This window comes from Eumetopias jubatus, unplaced genomic scaffold (assembly GCF_037043125.1).
Source record: "Eumetopias jubatus isolate StellerSeaLion01/CBP00866 unplaced genomic scaffold, mEumJub1_p1.0 scaffold_10, whole genome shotgun sequence".
In the NCBI taxonomy this organism is placed as follows: Eukaryota; Metazoa; Chordata; class Mammalia; order Carnivora; family Otariidae; genus Eumetopias; species Eumetopias jubatus.
Window position 1 is genome coordinate 94,396,829 of NW_028274816.1, and position 21,397 is coordinate 94,418,225.

Genomic DNA, 21,397 nt, shown 5'->3' on the forward strand with positions numbered 1-21,397 from the left:
CCCCAACCTGCACACACATACGTGCTCTCTTACACTCTCTCTCTAAAGTAAATAAAATCTTGGGGCGCCTGGGTGGCTCAGTCGTTAAGCGTCTGCCTTCGGCTCAGGTCATGATCCCAAGGTCCTGGGATCAAGCCCCACATCGGGCTCCCTACTCGGCGGGAAGCCTGCTTCTCCCTCTCCCACTCCCCCTGCTTGTGTTCCCTCTCTCGCTGTGTCTCTCTCTATCAAATAAAAAAAAATCTTTAAAAAAATAAAAATAAATAAAAATTAAAAAATAAAATCTTAAAAAAAAAAAATTCAGGGCACCTGGGTGGCTCAGTCATTAAGGGTCTGCCTTCAGCTCAGGTCATGATCCCAGGGTCCTGGGATCGAGCCCCACATCGGGCTCCCTGCTCAGCGGGGAGTCTGCTTCTCCCTCTCCCACTTCTACTGCTTGTGTTCCCTCTCTCGCTTTGTCTCTTTCTGTCAGATAAATAAATAAAATCTTAAAAAAAAAATCGGCTTAAACACCATCTTATTCCCAAAAGCCGACTTGATTCCCTCCTTGACTTGACTATCCTCCTTCTCCCCACTAATGTGGGGTAGATGCTCTCCCATGGGGCCCTTGTGCATTCCTCTACTGCTGTGTTAATTACACTGTATTATAACCCTATATGTATAGGTCTGTCTCCCTTAGTGGATAACAAACATTTTTCTAAGTTTTTATTTTAATTCCAGTTAGTTAACATACAGTGTTATATTCGTTTCATGGATTACAAACTTTTGAGGAAGAAAGAAATATATAGTGTTTGCCTTAGAATCAGCAGTGGCTACTCTAGAACCTAACACTTTGAACACCCAATAAATTTTGTTCATTGAATTAATTTTACATTTTCATAATAATCTGATTTTTTCCAGGCAAAATATTTCCATTTCAACTACTTTATACTATTCCCTAGCAAATTCTAGAAATTATATACTATTTTCTCAACTTTTACTCAAAATTTCTCAAAATTTTACTATTACATCTATTTTATAATCTGTTTTTTTTTTTAAGATTTTATTTATTTATTTGACAGAGAGAGACACAGTGAGAGAGGAAACACAAGCAGGGGGAGTGGGAGAGGGAGAAGCAGGCTTCCCGCCAAGCAGGGAGCCCGATGTGGGACTCGATCCCAGGATCCTGGGATCATGACCTGAGCCGAACGCAGACACTTAACGACTGAGCCACCCAGGCACCCTATTTTAGAATCTGTTATCCCAAAAAACACCTGATCACAATTTAGAAAGCATGAAAAATTCGCCTCAGTCTTAAAGCATTAAGAGAATCCTCTTATGACATTTAATTGTACCTTACAACAAAACTCTTGAGGTAGAGGCACTGGAAAATAAAAGTACTGGGCACCTGGGTGGCTCAGTTGGTTGAGCGACTGCCTTCGGCTCAGGTCATGATCCTGGAGTCCCGGGATTGAGTCCCACATCGGGCTCCCTGCTCAGCAGGGAGTCTGCTTCTCCCTCTGACCCTCTTCCCTCTCGCGCTATCTCTCATTCTCTCTCTCTCTCCCAAATAAATAAATAAAATCTTAAAAAAAAAAAAAAGTACTAAGAAATACGGCTTTCCCCCAGAAGATACATCGTATGTTCAAGATACAGACATAAGACTTTCTGGCAGAAGTTACAGCTAGTAAATTTTAATTTTCTAAAAGATTAACAGCCTAAAACTAAATTACATTAATAAGATTTCTTAAGTATTTAAAACATATATATTTTTAAGATTTAATAACTCAAATACCTAGAATAAAAAATTTATCCTACAATTAACAAAGATATCTCCTAATAAAAAGAAAAACCATCTTTCTATTATTGCTTGTCACATTCTGAAATCAGCCTTAAAGCTTACATAATTCCTAACCTTTTGCGAAATAGCAGAATAGCAGCCAAGTAAATTCTGACCAATTTAGTATCATACTTAGCTGAAAGAAATATGGCTCTATCAAGCTTAGCAATAGTTATATCTCTTGAGCGTAACTTTAAAAGAATTTCAAAGCTATACAGAGAATTTCACTTCATACCATTTCTGACTAAATGAATGATAACAGAAATCAACCAAGGTAATAAGCCAATACCTGGGTTTATTGAGGCAGAGCAACAGAACTGAGGCATACCCAACAGAGGCCTCGCCTCACCCAACTTTATGATGAAATGTGCATCCACACACCAGGCCTGTCATGTCAGCTGTCAGCACTGAGAAACCACAATGACCTGAGTACGCATGCCACTACACAGTTTAATGGACAAAAGAGCTTCAGCCAAAGTCAATTTCTTTTGAAAATGTGCATCTAAGAATCAAATAGATTTCACTTCAAGGCAGAATCATAATTGAATGCTTATCAACATGTAGCTGAAGACAAGAGAAATACTTTTTTTTAAATCTTGAAAGAACTCAGAAGCATTTTCTAAAAGTTAAATGAAATGCAGTATTATCCTTACCACCCCCACACATCTCACACTAAAACTTAACATAAAAAGAAATCTTATCTCTGTACCGCTTTGAAAAATCATCCCTTTTCTTTGAAGTAAAAAAATAAAAAGATAAACTTGATTACTACATCCAAACTCAAGCCAAAATATATTTTGTCTAATCTTGAGAGGCTTCATTCAATCCCATTTTAACGGAAGGAATGCTAAAAGGTGACCATGTAAAAATATAATCCAAACCTTACAATTAAGATGTAAGAACGTTGATATTACTTTAATGATTAGCAATAATCTCCTTCAACTGTCAAAGTCCTGGAGTAGCTGGGTGGCTCATCAGTTAAGCGTCTGCCTTCGGCTCAGGTCATGATCCCAGGGTCCTGGGATCAAGCCCCGAGTTGGGCTCTCTGCTCAGCAGGGAGCCTGTTTTCCCTCTCCCTCTGCCCCTCTACCCCCACCCCAGCACATGCTCCCGCTCTGTCAAATAAATAAATAAAATCTTTAAAAAAAAAAATTGTCAAAGTTCACAAATGACTGATACATTCTCTTGATCTCAGGAAATATTCTATTAATCATGGGTAAGTCTGACTACATCTCAAAGAGGCACATTCCAGTGCATACAGAATACATTATTACTGTCAATACACATCCAGGTCATTTAGAGGAACAACTCCGTTTACCCAAATCATTGTCTTCTGGCTTTAAATTGAGTCTCAATCCACAGCAAAACATTCTTCACCATTCTAATGGTAACTTGGGTTTGCTTTGATGACTGGTGTTCATCCAATCAGTGGCACTAGAGCATGGCCCAAGGACCAAATCCAACCTTCAGCGTGTTTTGTATAGCCCTTAACTAAGGATGGTTTTTATAAAAACAAAAAATAAAACAAAGAAGCTATGCAACAAAGACTATATCAAGTCCACAAAGCCTTTAATATTTACTTGCTGGACTTTTACAGAAAGTCTGCTGATACCTACACTACAGCATAGTTTAGTGGCTGCATACAGAGCCCCCTCAAATCCATTTTTTAAATATATCTTTCATGATATTTGTGCTTAAAGAATTAACAATCAAATGTGAATTGAATTCAAGGCAACATTAAAATACAAATATTAATTTAAAGGGGAAAGGAGGAAAAACCAGAAAATACAATTTTTTTAAGTAGTATATAAAACTTTGTCAAAAACTTTTCAAAATCCTTTAGTTCATGTCTGTTATTTGTCTCTTGTCCATCTGCTTACAGACACCCTCTGAGAACTCCATCTAATAACTAAGAGGCTTTGCTTCTTGGTAGGTGCACAAACTCTATCCTGTCCTTCCCAAAATTTTACAAAAGCCTGTCAAATTCAGAAGTGTAATTTACCACCCTTTACATCCAGGGGGTTACTTTTGGGTGAGAGAATCACTGAAAAATTTCAGAATTCTCTGACACAGTAACTAACTACCTACTTGTCACCATTAGACATGTAGCAATCAATTCTCATTTCTGTCCTTAAGATCCTTCAAACTCTTGTGTACTTAACATAAATAACATATAAAAAGTGATCCTACAGTCTTATATTCAATTTCTAAATATCCCTATTTGAGTAATAACTATTTTAAAGATTAAAAAAAAGAGAAAGCTCAGATGTTCCTACTATACACTGTCTTACTACAATCTTTCTTTTAGCTCTAAGGGCAATTTTACGCCTAGGTCATCAAGTGCTACAACTGATAATAATCTAACTTCCTATTTCTTTGTTTGCTTTTTCTTATTACAATAGTAATATGTGGTCATTGTACAACATTTCAAAAATCGAGAAAACCACATTAGAACATAAAAATCAGGGATGCCTGGGTGGCTCAGTCAGTTAAGCGTCTGCCTTCAGGTCAGGTCTTGATCCCAGGGTCCTGGGATCAGGTCCCGCATTGGGCTCCCTACTCAGCAGGGAGCCTGCTTCTCCCTCTCTCGCTGCCCTCTCCCCCTTTCCCCCTGCTTGTGCTGGCACGCATGCCCACGCGTGCTCTCTCTGACAATTAAAAAAATTTTTAATAAACAAAAAAAACATAAAAATTACTCATAATTTCACCAACCAGAACACAAATGCTTTAACTCTTCCCAATATTTTTATATACAAATATATTCATGTATATGCATGTACATACATACATACAAAATTAGAATTGCAGTGGACGCTTTCATAACTAGCATATTTTCCCCTTTATACCATCAGCATCTTTACTATTTTGAAAATTCTTCAAGAACATAATTTCAATACAGTAGTTCCCCCTTATCTGCATGGGATGTGATCCAAGAACCCCCAGCGACTGCACCATGGATAGTGCCAAACCCTACTTATACTATGTTTTTTCCTAACTACACATACCGATGATAAAGTTTTATACATTAGGTGCAGCAAGAGATTAACAACAATAAAATAATTATAACAATATACTGTAAAAAAAAAAAGCTATGTGAATGTGGGGTGTCTCTCTCTCAAAATATCTTGCTGTACTCACACTTTTTTTTTTTTTAAGATTTTATTTATTCATTTGCAAGAGAGACAGAGAGAGAACAAGCAGGGGGAGAGGCAGAGGGAGAGGGAGAAGCAGACTCCCTGCTGAGCAAGGAGCCCGATGTGGGACTTGATCCCAGGACCCCGGGATCATGACCTGAGCCGAAGGCAGTCGCTTAACCATCTGAGCCACCCAGGCGCCCTGTACTCACACTTTTTCTTGTGATGTGAGATGATAAAATGCCTGGGTGATGAGATGAAGTGAGGTCAACGACGTAAGCATAGTGACGGAGCATCAAACCATCACTGACCTTCTGATTAAGAAGGATCATTTGCTTCTGGACCACAGTTGATGGCAGGTAATTGAAACCACAGAAAGTGAAACCACGGGTAAGGGGGAACAACTGTACTTCTAGAACACTGGATTATATGTCTAGACCATAATTTACTTAACTCCTCCTTCACTACTCTTTGAAAGACGTTTGTTTACAGGCATCGTTAACTTCACCTCTGATTCTTTCTTCAGGATGATTCCTCGTAAGTAGAATTACTACACCAAAAGGTTCAAACCTTCTAAAGACCTGTAGTACAAAATGCCAAATAACCCTCCTCCAGAAATATACCAACTTAGTCTGCCACCCATGTTCATTTCATGTTGCAGGTATTTTCAAGCCCCTCTTAAATGGGCTTTTTTTTTTTTAAAGATTTTTTTTTTATTTATTTGAAAGAGCAAGCAGGGGGAGGGGCAGAGAGAGAGGGAGAGAGAGAACTCAAGCAGTCTCCACACTCAGCACAGAGCCCAATGCAGGGCTCTACCCAACGACCCTGAGACCACGACCCACACCAAAACCAAGAGTCAATGCTCAACCGACTGAGCCACCTAGGTGCCCCTTATATGGGCTTTAAGAAGCCCTTGCAAGGTGCTCTTAGAGTGAACTTTCGTCCACTTAGTTTCTTGATCAGTATCTGACCTCCGCAATATTGTAGGGTTTTCTTTTATCTATTCAAATTTTCTTTCTTTTTTTTTTTTTTTAAGAGAGGGAGAGAGCACAAGAGCGAGTGGGAGGGGGGCAGAGGGAGAGAAAGAGAGAGAATCTCCAGCAGACTCCACGCCCAGCACAGAGCCCAACACGGGACTCAATCTCACAACCCTGAGATCGTGACCTGAGCTGAAATCAAGAGTCAGATGCTTAACCCACTAAGCCACTCAGACACCTCAAATTTCCATTTTTTAAAAATTATTTTTAATGTAATAATTCATAAGCTTATTGATCTTTAGTTATAAGTTCTGAGGTAATGTATATGGAAGGATTTTTAAACCGGAACAAACAGTATTTGTTATATTTAAACAAATATAATACATAATTTCTTCTGAATTTCTATTATGGTACTCCAAAATAGTCTCTTAAGATTCTGGTAAGCTTTTAAACTCTATTTCATCCCAATATTTATGATTTTTTTATCAATGTTTTCTTTACTAAGAAAAGGAACTTATGACCATATAAATAACATATATGCATATTAATAATGTGAATATACATTATACAAGTCACTGTCCTTGTTATTTTTTTTCATCAAGGTTTCTTGAGCAATAGCAAAAATGAAAGTACAAAGCTCCCAAGGAGGGAGGGGACCCAAGAGGGTTGCCTTGTCCTTGTTATTTAGTAAGTGACTATTTCATTAGAACTGTACATGGACACGGTTAATAAAAGTCTTCTAAGAGACCATCAATGGCCATAATTTGGAAGTCTTAAAAGAGTAATGAAAAATATATTCTACCTAACTTTGTAAATCTTACAAGCATTTAATGTGAAATTCGGTATGTTCCAAAAGCCAGATCATATTTAATCTATAAAGTAACACAAAGTATGTTTAAGTTTTTACTTTTCTTTTTCTGAATATATCCCTTAGTGAGTGTTCAGTCTACTAATATTAATGATAAGGTATCAATAAAGACACCTTAGGAAAAAACAAGTTGTTTAGGCTGTATCTAAAGGGAAAACTACTTATTAAAAATGTATTTGTCTCATAACTATGGTTCAGTATTTTTTTTTTGAAGATTTTATTTATTTTTTTGACAAAGATAGAGAGAGAACACAAGTAGGCAGAGCAGCAGGCAGAGTGAGAGGGAGAAGCAGGCTCCCCTGCTGAGGAAGGAGCCCGACGCGGGGCTTGATCCCAGGGCCCTGGGATCATGACCTGAGCCGAAGGCAGCCGCTTAACCAACTGAGCCACCCAGGCGCCCCTATGGTTCAGTGTTTAAGGCTTGTTCCCATTTTATCTAAAAAGTGGAATGCTACTACCAAATATAATAATGATTTCATTAATATCTTCCTTCACTCAAACTTTCATTTTTTTTAATCTTTATTTGTTTTAATTTATGAGAGAGAGAGCACACGTGCGAGAGGGGTGGGGGGCAGAGGGAGAGCATCTCAAGCAGCCTCCACAATGAATGTGGAGCCCAATGCAGAGCTTGATCTTACAGCCCCAAGATCAGGACCGGAGCCAAAATCAAGAGACAGACACTTAACCAACTGAGCCACCCTAGTGCCCCGAACTTTCATTTCTAAGATTATTTTTCCTATAATGACTCAAATAAGCTTTTGTGATTTTTTTGTTGTTGTTTTGTTTTTAAGATTTATTTATTCATTTGAGAGAGTGCGAGTGAGCAAGCAAGAGAACACAAGCCGTAGAGAGGGAGAAGCAGGCTCCCCACTGAGCAGAGCCTGATGTGGGGCTTGATCCCAGGACCCCGGGATCATGACCTGAGCCGAAGGCAGACACTTAACTGACTGAGTCAACGAGGAGCCCTCAAATAAGCTTTTGTATTTACTCTTGGTCTTTACCTGTGCCATATGGATAAAATGTAAAGTATGTTAAAGCATTTATAAGTGACTAGAAAGGTTTTGTGGGTTTTTTTTAAGATTTTTATTTATTTATTTGACAGAGAAAGACACAGCGAGAGAGGGAACACAAGCAGGAGTGGGAGAGGGAGAAGCAGGCTTCCCACCAAGCAGGGAGGCCAATGTGGGGCTCGATCCCAGGACCCTGGGATCATGACCCGAGCCGAAGGCAGACACTCAACAACTGAGCCACCCAAGTGCCCCTAGAAAGATATTTTATTATTATCAAATAGTTTTCCTGAAGATTTAATTCATTTCATTCTTTTTTTATATATATTTTATTTGTTTGAGAGAGAGTGAGCGTGAGAGAGTGGGCACACAAGCAGGGGGAGGAGCAGAGAGAGAGAGGGAAAAGCAGACTCCCAGCTGAGCAGGGTGCCCGATGCAGGACTTGATCCCAAGACCTTGGGATTATTACCTGAGCCCAAGGCAGACGCCCAACCAACTGAGCCACCCAGGCATCCCAAATCATTTCATTCTTAAAATTACATTCCAAAACATGTGGTCTCCTTCAGTTTTTGTGCATTTACTCAACAAATATTCATTGAGCACTCACTCTGACTACCATTAAGAGAAACCTCCTGTACCATGGGGACCACATATTTACACACCTAGCACCTGGCAGTCTTGTGGAAATGAACTATACACTATGCACTAGGGAGGCCGAGACGAACAGGACACAGCACCGAACAACAGCTAGTGAGTAACAACCTTTACTACCTATCTTCACTTAGGCACACCTCCATTTTAGAAATAAAAAATAACCATCGAAAGGGGAGTTTTTAAACAAAGTATTTCTAAAATAACTTACTTGCTGACTTCTTTATACTGGGCTATCTCCTCAATATAAAGAAGGTCATGCAGCCGTGACTGATAGTTGGTCTTGGTCAATGATTTGTCTAAAACGGACTGGGTAAACAGCTGGTCAGCAGAGAGAGGAATTTGGTATCTGATAAGAAGGCTCTTCTCCAAATCAGTAGTTTCATTAGGTTCAAAATCTACAATAGTCTTAGAAGAAGAATCCCAACGCTTAGCTGTGGTTACTAGCTGTTGTTTTGCATGCATCAGGTATTCAAGATCTAAATGGAAACAAAAAACACATTTATAAAGGAACACAACATTAAAATTCTCAAATAATACAGTACACATTTTGGTAGGAGCATTTTATATGCTAGAGCTAATAATTCTTAAAAATAAAACAATACAAAAACCCATTTGACAGAGAATCCTCCCCATATCAGAAATCTTTTGGCTAGCTTAACAAAATAACATAAATAGGAGCCCATGTAAAAAACACCTTTTTCATCAGGATAGAACATAACAAAAATAGTTATTAACATACTGAAAATACAGATTAACATTTAGAAGTCAACTCGCAGTCAAAAGAAATCTGAACTGTAGGATAAATTCCTCATAAGATAAAATCTATCAGGTGATAATCACTCTTCTCCTCCTACTACCAATACCTGCCCATTAGAGAAAGAGATCAGAAATCTGTGTCTTTTCTTCTCTAGTAAATCACAGAAAGCAGCAAAACTCTCTGAAAGTCAACTTATGACAAACAAAAATCTTTTAGAAAATACTCATGTAAAAATACTAATTCCTCATTAAAATGTGATACGATGTACCATTCAAATGCCATTTCAGAAAAATCCAGTTTAGCCTCAGTTAAATTATACTGTAAGTAGGGCACGATGTCAAAATGAATGACAGTTCAAGTTCTGACATCTCTGGGAAAAAAAATGTAGCACAGTACCAGCACAGGGTGAACTATATCGTAACATAATTTCCGAGCACCGGGTAGGCTCACTCTGTCTGCAGCACACGTTACTTTTCTCTTGGGTAGAGCATACATATACCTATAAATATGAAGCTTAACCAAAAGGGGAAAAAAAGGTTGCCTGACTGACTCATTAGGCTGAGATCCAGTTTTAATACAACATAACTGAAAAGATGGCTTCACAAGTCAGGTTAAGTTTTGGGAAGATGTAATAAGTTTAAATGGAGATCAGCTATTCTTCAAAATACAAAAATAAGTTACCCTGTACTATCTCTGCAATGAGAGAATAATGCATAATTGCCATGTACTGCCTAGTGAGAGATTTTCCTACATTTAAATGTTATATATAAATTACAAACATTTAACAGTCACCCAAAAGACATTTCTCAACACTAGAAAACAGTTTATCCGAATATCTTATTAAAGATTCAAATGTAAAGGGCCTAATTTCTTGCCTTTGCTCCTTGAAAAGGTATTTCTACATGCCAGTTTTATTATTTCTCAAAGGGTAAAATAAATACAACTATACTCATCAAGCTATAAAGATGACCTGCATTCTTACTCTGGATGAGACGAGGATGGTCTGTCTTTGCAATAGCTTCAAAAGTAAAAGTTTCATAAAGTAAACTAACCACATTTTCTTCCTAAATCATCCTAAAATTGGGCCCTGCCCTTTCATTCATTAAATCATAGCTACAAAAAATATTTAAATTACATAAATGCCAACATTCCTAAAAGAGATTATACCATCACTAAAAATCAAATGATAATCATTATCAAAATAACAAGGATGTAAGTAAAAATTTATTTTCCTTAATTCAAAAGTCAAGAGAAACAGTAATAGTACAGCGACAAACCAAATAACCAGCTCTTTCAAAATAAAAACTAAACTCTACATACTATCAAAGAATCACTGTAATATGTCTTAAAGGATGTCTATTATTTGGAGATAGGGAAATTATATTTCATAATTTTATTTTAAATAAGATATTGAATCAGACTATGCCTAGATCAACATTATGTCCACATTCTTTAAAAAGTCACTAATTATTTCTAACTGATGTTTAAGTAACTGGGATAATAAGAAACCTAAAAGAGGGGCGCCTGGGTGGCTCAGTTGGTTAAGCGACTGCCTTCGGCTCAGGTCATGATCCTGGAGTCCCGGGATCGAGTCCCGCATCGGGCTCCCTGCTCAGCAGGGAGTCTGCTTCTCCCTCTGACCCTCTCCCCTCTCGTGCTCTCTCTCTCTCATTCTCTCTCTCTCAAATAAATAAAATCTTTAAAAAAAAAAAAAAAGAAACCTAAAAGAGGGGCGCCTGGGTGGCTCAGACATTAAGCGTCTGCCTTCGGCTCAGGTCATGATCCCAGGGTCCTGGGATCGAGCCCCACATCGGGCTCCCTGCTCGGCGGGAAGCCTGCTTCTCCCTCTCCCATTCCCCCTGCTTGTGTTCCCTCTCTCGCTGTGCCGCTCTCTGTTAAATTAAAAAAAAGAAAGAAAGAAAGAAAAAAAGAAAAGAAAGAAACCTAAAACAATAGCGCTTTCCTCTTAAAAAGATTTTTTTATCACCTATTTAATATGCAAAGCAAATTATACAGACAGTCATTCTACTCTGGGCTACAAGTACTCAGGCTTTCTGGGAAAAGTGGCATGAGAAACATTATTTGTTTTACTCATCTTATCTAGACAGTACCATGATTCCCACCCTGATTTTATGAAATTATTAGAATTAGTGTCTTCAGCAGATAGAACAACAATTTCAAAACAATTCCCAAACAATGTTAAATTTTATTTTTTTAAATGACTACAAACATACTACAGGAGAGGGGAGAGTTCGGGGAACAGAAAAAAGAATCTTAAAAAACATCCATGTGTGCCCACATCAGAAAGTCTGCAAATTACTAATCTCAGTCATTAATTTAGACATCAAAAATGAATTGTGGCCAGTGACTACTAACGACATATTTTGCCAAAGCTACTTCTCTTTCCCTACTTCATCTGAACTTGAGACAAGCTTCTGCCTCCAATCCTCTCACTTTTAAGAAGCAGCTTATTAAGCCTATTCAAACACCCACCTAACTTCCAGTCCTTAAAGGTTGTTAGGTCTTAAGAGTCCTTGTTCAAAGATGTTTTTTCTTAAAGATTTATTTATTTATTTTAGAGAGAGAGAGAAAGGGAAAGGAAGAGAGAGTAGGGAAAGGGGGTGAGGGAGAGAGAGAATCTTAAGCAGACTCCCCCGGCTGAGCACAGAGCCTGATGCAGGGCTCGATCCCACAACCCCGAGATCATGATGTGAGCCAAAATCAAGAGTTGGACGCTTAACTGACTGAGCCACCCCGGGAGCCCTTTTTCAAATAGAAGAGGGAGAGGAGGTTCCCCATGGGGAACATGACTATTACCGGGCCTCACGCCAGCCACACCTCCAGCACATGGTAGCAACTGCTAACATCTAAACCACACATGTGTGCTACTTGGGGAGCTGAGCCAGTTCAGCCTTAGTAAGTACTCTTCTTCAACCTAGATTAGGCTAAAATGAAAAACACTCTGCCAAGATGAAAAGTGAATAGGTTAAGGATCAATACTCATAAAACCATACAGCGAAGAGCTTAACACTGACTTATTAACCAACTCTTACAATAATAAATCTCAAAGCAAATCAGACAAATTATAAACCTGTAGGATCTGTTACCCTGAGATGTCGTAGGCAGAAACTATAAACATATTTTAAGAGAAATTCACAAGAAAAAGTTAAAGATAATTAGAATATACCTAATTTTTTGCAGATAACATAAGGGCAGAGCTGCTACTGCCACAAACAGAATTCAAGGTTGGAATGACTAGTCGGACACAAGCTATGCTTCCCAACTTCCCTGGTCCCGCTGACTGAGAACAGCAGTGCCCTCCTTGTTCAGCCACACAGTTACTATTCTAACAAAGCAGCCAAAGGGTCGGTTTGTTTTATCTTGAAGAATATAATATAGCAAACTTGAAAATTATCCTTAAAAGAACCTAGAGAGTAGACAAGAAAAAGTAAGGAGAAAAAAAAAACCCAATGCTCTACACGTCTAGCACAAGGGTGGACGTAGAAGAAGCATGCAATAAATAAATGCGTGCCAAATACTGAATATTTTCAAAACAGCTCTACTTATCTAGGAGTTAAAGAGAATGAGATGAAATGATTCTCAATTCCAAAATCACAGGTAAACACTCTTCCTTAGGAAACATCTTGGTTGTGCCTTTACAAGTCTGGACTGCCCAAAGGAACAATAAAATTACAAATCTGAAAGTAATCCCAAACTATCATTTCAGCTATCCATTTCAATAGCATTCCTTTCCCAAAAACTGCTACATAGAAACAAGATTAGCATCTCTTAGTTTACCCATATTGTCTGTCCCTATTTTCCATCTTTTAAAGAAGCCAATAAAAAGTTAAAACAGCAAAATAGCAGCATAGGAGTAACTCATTACTTTTTACATGCTTTTTATCTTCTATTGACAAATATACTATTTTTTAAAATCTATTTTTCTATGACTTTTCATACTATCAATATCTATACTGATATTAATATAGACACATCTATATATATCCTGCCCTTAATTTACCAACAACTTTGGCATCTGGAGATAAGTTTTTAGTCATACTAAATTTTAATGTAAATGTTAACATACATTGCTAGACTCAAAGTAGGGAAATGTATACTATCAAGTTTTCAAATTTAAATATAAGGATTCAATTTCAACACGTAACTTCCAGATGTTCAAAGCAGAATTCCAAATCAGTTTTGCCAAGCAAAAATTTTCCATTACTCAAAGTCGTGGGATAAAGTGTATAATGCAGTTTATTTTCTAAGCAAGGGGACAACTCACTAACTTCCTTCTTTTATAAGTGGTCTTTTACCACACGTTTTTGAGAGTCACATCTTTTAATGCAAAACAATTTTTTAGTGCATACAGTGTCTCTTGCTGAACCTAAATCTCACCAACAAGGGGAAAGCACTAAAAAAAGCAAAGTTAAATCTATACCTATTTCCTGAACAGTTCGCAGAAATGCCATTTACAACTAGAAGAAAAAAATTCACTCATGGCCTACAAACAGAAAAGGTTTGGATGCTTTAGATATCATGAAAACAGGGGTGCCTGGCTGGCTCAGTCAGTAGAGCATGTGACTCTTAATCTCAGGATGGTGAGTTCAAGCCCCACGGTGGGTGTGGAACCTACTTAAAATAAAAAAAATAAATAAAAGTAAAGAAATAGATATCATGAAAATAATATTTTAAAAAATGGGGTGTCTGGGTGGCTGATCGGTTAAGCATCCAACTCTTGGATTTTGGCTCAGGTCCTGGTATCAGGGTTGTGAGGTCAAGCCCCCATGGGGCTCCACGCTCAGCAGGGAGTCTGCTTGAGATTCTCTCTCCCTCTCCCTCTGCCCCTCCCCCCACTCACGCTTGTGCTCTAAGACTGCGCTCTCCAAAATAAAAAAAGAGTAGGGAAAACACCAAAGAACTAAAAATTACCACAACAGGTCAGCTAATGTCAGTAATGACCAAAAAAAGTCAGCCAAATGTCACCTAGCTTGCCTAAACTGAAATTTAAGTTTTTCGGTTTATAATATTCAAAATCTCCTATCAGAAAATATATTTTGTACAGCCTATATAATTGCCTTCTTGTAATAATTATTTTTCCTGGCCTTGAAAAACAAATTTCACCATGGGAAACTGTTTTGTTTCCAAATTAGTTCAAGAAAATGCTTAATTGTTTTTAATTATTTTCTAAAACGTAACTACTTAGAAGTAAAACCTTGTCTGAAAAAAAATAAGCAAAGATAACAAACTGCAAAGTGGTTATTTAAAAAAGGAGATAAAGTATCACAAAAAGGGGGTAAGGCATCATATTAGTTCCAAATGGGAGGGTATCTTTGTATTCCTTCTACCATATCTGAATGAAATATAAAATTCTATTTTTTCTAATATTTTATTTATTTGAGAGAGAGAGAGCACGAGAGAGAGCAGTGAGCACAAGCAGGGAGGTGGGGAGAGGGGCAAAAGGAGGGGCAGAAGCAGACTCCCCGCTGAGCAGGGAGCCCGGTACAGGACTCGATCCCAGCTCCCCGAGATCATGACCTGAGCTGAAGGCACTCAACTGACTGAGCCACCCAGGCACCCCAAATTCATTATATTCTCAAACCAATATATTAGAAACCAAATAAATGAAACTATTTCTTCCAGTCACCACACTCAAAACATGGGTCATCCTGAACAACTTCTCTTCCACCAACTTCTCTTGACGCTCTCTTGCCAAGATCCACAGGTGCCATGGTTTTAAGGGCTCAGGTCTTTAGGCTTCTCAGCCCCTCCCCTCTGCATGCACCCTAACCCCAGGCCTCCCTTTTCTAAACAATTCTCCTTCTCCCTTCCTACTTTCTTCATTCTATTTGTAAGCCAGGAATTATCCTAGTCATGGCTCATGATAAAACCGACAGCTACCATTTATTGAATGCCTACCTTGTGCCAGAGACCATACAAGGCTTATTTTAGGTCTCACAATGATCCTCTAAGATAGACAGTTGTAGCCCCACTTTACAGAGGTTTCCACACGAAGTTCAGGAATGTCAAGTACCCTGCCCAGGGTCGCACAGGTAACGAGAAAAATCAAGATTCAAATCCAATTCTATCTGGCTCTGAAGTCTGTTCACTGCTCTTTCTCCAACTAGAAAACTACCATATACCTGAGGCAAAAGTAGTCAAAGTACCCTTAATCTCTCAAGCCCATGAGCGGGCCCTGAAATCCTCATCATCACCTCCTTCCCTCATCTGTCTTAATGGTATCATTTTCTCTCACTTTTTAAACCGGACATGTAACATTTTATATTATTAACTAAATAGACTTTCATTAACAAGATACAGATTCTTGACAACACAAAGTTCTTTCTATGGGAAAATGAATCATGAGTTACAAATCACCCATCTAAAAGTGAACTTTTATAATAAAACCCACATGTAAGCCAAGAACATCCTATGAGAGTACACTGGAAAAGCGGGAAATGCGTGTTGGTCTCTCTTCATGATTGAAAAATGGTGCCTCCTAGTAGTTCTCAAGTTCTAGTCTCTAAAAGGAACTTACTAGTACAGGGGTAGGCAAACCACAGCATGCAAGGTTAACCCCAGCCTGCTGTTGTTTTTGAAAATAAAGTTTTATGGGAACACAGTCGTGCCCATTTGCTTACAAACTGCCTATAGATGCTTTATCATTACAGTGCAGAGCACAGTAGTTCCAACAGACACCATTTGCCTGGCAATAGGCAAAATAGCAGAAGACTATCTGGCTCTTTGCAGAAAAAAAATTGCCGAAGAACTCCTATACTAACAAATACAAATTAAATATTCTTATTTTGTTTCGCTATAGGAATTAAGATATTCTGATTCCCAAGAGTACTGAGAAGATGAAAAAACAGAACACAACAGAATAAAAACGGGTATAAGGAATCAAAGTAAGTAAAAAATAACATTTAAGTGAGGTTTAAATAAGTCTGGGTAATATTAGCATACACACTAGAAGGTAATGCCTAATTCTTCAATCTGGGCCCAAATGTTGCTTTAACTTTACCAGCAGCTGAAGTAAAGAAGGAGACAGAACTAGATCCACTTGTTCATTGTGTCCAAAAAATAAAACCCTAGACTTTGCTCATGAACAAAACTTTCTAGGTTCTCATAAATGGGACACGGTGGTACATAATGAACAACGTCCTCCACAATATGGTTATAGTCAATACAATAGCAAGTTTCACATGAAGTGTTTGTTAAATAAATACTTAGTGTTCATTAAAAAAAATAAAGCACCTATAATCCAACCAAGAGCCAAAGAAATGCAGGGAAATGTGCCCTTTCCTTGTCCTGTTGGATCTTGGCATAAAACTTAGGAATAGGCAGTAATGTAACAACGTACAAAGTAATTATCATCTTCTGAAGGTGCTTACATGTTGAAAGCAGGGACCTCTTCCCAGGAACACAGAGCAGATCCTATTAAGGCACCATGGTCTCCTTTACTAGTGAATGTACAAAACCAACTTATGATATCTTATATTTAGGGTTTTTCATTCAAAGATAACATACTAATGTCAGCAAAGTTAACTGGAGACTCAGTCAGACATGAAAATAGATATTGGAGGTGTACTCACGATCACCACTGAAATAACAGTCTACCCAAATTAATACTGAAAGGTTTTACTGTACTGAAATCATCTTACTTTAAAAACAAAGCTAGTAGACCAAAACAGACCTGATCATCTACTCATACAAGTTTGAGGAAGCTCAAAGCAAGTTTGCCTGATGACTATATAAAGAGAACAGGGCATAATGTGAACCATTCTGATCCCATTACCCAGTAAATGAGTCGATTGCTTTGGATTTTTCCTTATTATTCTCTCTCTATCCATGGAAAATTTAGGGGCCAATACATATCTTTCAATGCTGCTATTACAGTGCCTTTTAATACATCGTATCAGGGGAAAAAAGTCTAAATATTACCTTCTGTAGAAGCTGCATCAATCATTACTCTTTGCATGAGTACTGGTTCCAATCCAAAGTCGAAAACTATGGTTTGGCGAAAAGTTCCAAATATTTCTGTGTTAAATGCTATCCCGACTTTATACACGTAATGATCTAATCCATTTTGGGCCATCTTTCCTCCTATCCATTCTTGACAGTTTTCTGGGACTTCTTGTGATACCTGGGTAGTACTATCTCCGGCAGATATTGCAATGATACTAAAATGAGGACGATGAGCATCATAAAGCAATGCTACACGATACAGCATTCTTGCAGGCTACAAGGAAGTTAAAATAATTCATTGAGTACAAGGGGGTGAAAAATCCAATTGTAGTTGGGCTCTTCAATGAAAATATTCCCATAAGGGACTTTTACTTTCCCATGCTTCTAAGAGACTATGTTAAAAATACAAATTGTGCTCATAAGCCATTTAAGAAAAAAATGAGAATGGTTAAAAAAAATCAGTTGTTAAAATTATATACTTATGATGTCATTTATAACTCAGTAAAGCTGAAATTTTTAAAAATGATATATTTATGCTACATCTCTAGCCTCCCTGCTCTTTCTAGGATATGCTCATCTTTCTTTGTGGCAAAAGTTGTACCACCCTGTTAGATCACTGACCTCCAACTTTCCATACCTTTGGCCTAAATAAGTTTTATCTAACTTCAAGTAGGAAGTCTTCATAGGAGTGCAGTTACCTCTGAAGGCACTGGATTGGGTTCAAGGCTGAAGCTAAATGTTCCCAGATTTTTCATCCCAAGATGCAAATGATACAGTGGAAGAAATGCCACCAAAAAGTACACAAAACTTTCCACTGCACATATCCACAAAAAAGTTTGACTGCTTCATTCTTAAACTTTGAATATTATATTCAAGATGGGAGGCACTGCAGAAAATTTCTCAAATTAAAAACCCATAATTACAGAATCTGTGACTTCATCAAATCAAATATAAAACCAAGCTGTGACTGTTTAAGTATCTTAGAACTGCCAGATTAAGCAATAGTTAATTATAAGCCATGAACCCCATCTTATGTTCCAACTTTGGAAGAGAATATATCAAAGACCTCTTTATCAAATTAATAAATTAGCAAACATCTAAATATCTACAAAGACTTTTATCTCAAAATCTAAAAATATTAGACCATTAATGAACAAAGCACAGAAATACACTTTAGCACAATATAGAATCTACTTAAGATGTACTCAGATTAAAACATTTTCAGTGCTCTAATACAGAGATTTAAAGGTCAAAAAAAGCCTTAAGAAAATCGAAAAAAAATTACACTCTTTAATTAGCACAAAATTCATACCTTACAAGTAAGAGCAAAGGTCCATGTCTGGTGAGATTTTTTGGTGTTGACAGTAACCGACAGATCAGGATTATGCTCTACTTTTACTCCTTCTATACATTCACTAAGCTGAAAATAGAGAGCAATTAATGTTATATTTTTAGTCCCAAAAGCAGAAACAGAAACTTTTGGCATGGTAAATAAATATCAACGGTAAAGATGTTGATGGAACTGTTTACAAAGCAAGATATTTTTTATATATTAATTTTATAAGAACAAAATATAATAAAGCTTAGGCAAGACATAAGAAAATTAATAACAACAAAATGGCAGTAAACACTCCCTGAATGAAGATTAACATAATACCTGCAAATCTCCAAACAAATGGCTTAGTTCTGCTCTTTATTTTAGCAAAAGGGTCTACTTTTGCTACAAAAACACTTTATCAAGAATCAAGTTCTTCATATAGAGGATAAGGAAATAAACCAAAATATCACAAAACAAAGTCAAGACTCAAACAAGGTCATCGTTTAAAACAAACAAACAAAAAAAAAAATGCAGTTTATTTTCCTCACCACTTTCTCAGGAGATAATGAATTCATCCACTTTTCTATCAAGGTTTCCATGTAACTGCCTGAGAGCTGTTTATTCTCATTTTGCTGTTTCAATTTTATCAAGCGTGAAGCATATCTTTTCTGCCATTCTGCTAGTTCTTCCTGGGAATGTGCTGAAGTACACTGCGCACCATACCTACAGATTCCTTGCTCTAAAAATCTAAGTAGAATAGGAAAGACTGTTTTATCATATACTTTGTTGGACCATTTAAAAGATAAACTTCCAGCATTTGCCCTCCGACTCTTCAATAACAAAAACAAAACTTCATCTCCTGAAAGGCCATATTTATCACACCAACTTGCACAGAGGAGAAAGAAGAGGTTTCAAGAACATTTATGACAGTTATTCACTACAGCAACTTTCCATACTCAGCGACTTCTTTTTTGGAATAAGGGGATGCTAAAGCAAAGCATAATCGATCATAACCACCCCTCACCCACAAAACCGACACTGAAAAGGTAGCTTCCTTCATGATGTAACAACTCCATTTAGACAATTCTTCTCAGAGCAGAATTTTCCTAAAGCAACACTGACATCAAGTGGATCAGTGCATCAAACACAGGTGTGCCCTACTTCTCAAAATGATAGGACCGAAAGACGATTCTCCACACACTAAGAATTTCATTCTAAAAAAAATATTACTATATCATTAAATTATCATCTTAAGGCTTCTACTTTTCACCTTCAAATGTAAGCCTCTACTCTTTTCTATATTACTATTACCTATATTTCATTGAAAATACTGGACTATATTCATTTGCTTGAAGTTTTAAATAAATTAAGAATAAAAGTTTTATATTAGAATCTCAATTAATTCAATAGATTAAAATCTTCAATGGTAAATTCCTAAATGTTCATATTAAAGGACAGAGTTAATGGTTTCTCAGTGTTTATGACACAGAAAATTCAACTGACAATTCAGTGGTCAAAACAGATATGCAAAACTTTATTAATTTTTTTAAGTTTTAAATATCCTACAAAATTATGGGTCTAGCCAGTTTTTAAACAACTGAAACATCAAAAAATTAACATCTTCTGAGAGAAAAAATGAAAATTAAACTATAAATAGCAAAATACAGATGAGGGGTGTTATATTATGGATAATTTTTCAACTGAAAAAATATGGACAGTAAGAAATATAAAACGAACCACAGCACAATGTAAATTATCAAATGGTTCACCCTATTTGCAAAGATGACTGTATTTAAAGCTTTTCTTAATGATACAAAGTACCTGAACTTAAATTATACGACTTACTAAGTTCTCTTACACTTTATAAGACACATTTAAAAATCATGCATTTGTTTCTCTTAAGTATGTCTTAAGGAGCCAAATATTTCTCTATTGCTTTGTTTTAAATTATTTCTTTAAATACTAAAGGTTTGGTATTTTTATCTGGCCTATATATTTTATCACATTTCCTCTGCATAGGACTGTGTTCTACCTCTACTACAACATGATGCCACCAGGATTTTTGAAATTTACTACTTAGTTTCTTTATTTCTACTATAAAATCATATCTGATCTTGACTATTCAATCATCAAAACTACATATCCAATTTCCTTCATCATCAAAAACAATCTATAATAATGAGACTTTAAATCTAAAATCCCTCATTACTAGTTCTTATAAAAAGAACTGGAGTTCACCTTTCGAAATGTGACTTTAATAATTCTTCCCAGCTTAATAACGATTTAATTTTGAAAGGTTAGCCCTCAAATAGAAATTACTCATAAATTATATATAAGGATAACATGAAGGTAATAGATTTTCTTTTTTTAGAAAAGTTATTAAAATAATTTAACATTTCTTCATCTATTTTATGCTCTACGTCAGTATATATAATTTCAATTCAATCACCATAAGTTAGAGGTACATTTCACATAAATAAGAGACCAGGATTAAATTCAGTCAAAATAATTCAACTGGTATTATAAAAGACTTCTACACAAAGTCTTAACAATCCCGATTTAGATCACTGTTGTTTGTAATTAAAAGAAGGCTCACTGATATGGCCTTGACTTTTATTATTTAATGATAATGACCATTAGTTATGGCTTCTGTTTCAAGTTGAAAATAAACCATTTTACTCAATCACTATACTTCTTCCTTCACATACTATCTTCTTTAAATTGGAATTACTACTTTTCAGAAAGTGAAGGAAAATCATCTATCCTTTGAATAAAGACATGTCATTGGTTTAAAAAAAAAATTCACGTTACCTTTTACACAAAGTATATTCCTCGCTGCTTGTGATTCCCCTAGGTGGTGGGCGGAAATGCCAACCATTACAAGATCCTAGAGAGTAA

The 21,397-nt window shown here is 36.8% G+C and overlaps 1 protein-coding gene across 6 annotated transcripts in view; it reads right to left on the bottom strand.

The window, feature by feature from the left end:
- HELZ (helicase with zinc finger) overlaps nucleotides 1–21,397 on the bottom strand; it is a 157,209-nt gene that overhangs the window by 85,011 nt on the left and 50,801 nt on the right. For all 6 annotated transcript variants that reach the window (XM_028087428.1, XM_028087429.1, XM_028087425.1 and 3 more), the window contains 5 exons: nucleotides 21,311–21,386; nucleotides 19,048–19,246; nucleotides 18,494–18,601; nucleotides 17,158–17,455; nucleotides 8,668–8,935 (listed from right to left, as the gene is read on the bottom strand). In XM_028087428.1, the coding sequence (XP_027943229.1) occupies nucleotides 8,668–8,935; nucleotides 17,158–17,455; nucleotides 18,494–18,601; nucleotides 19,048–19,246; nucleotides 21,311–21,386 (949 nt within the window). The remainder of the gene's footprint in view (nucleotides 1–8,667; nucleotides 8,936–17,157; nucleotides 17,456–18,493; nucleotides 18,602–19,047; nucleotides 19,247–21,310; nucleotides 21,387–21,397) is intronic.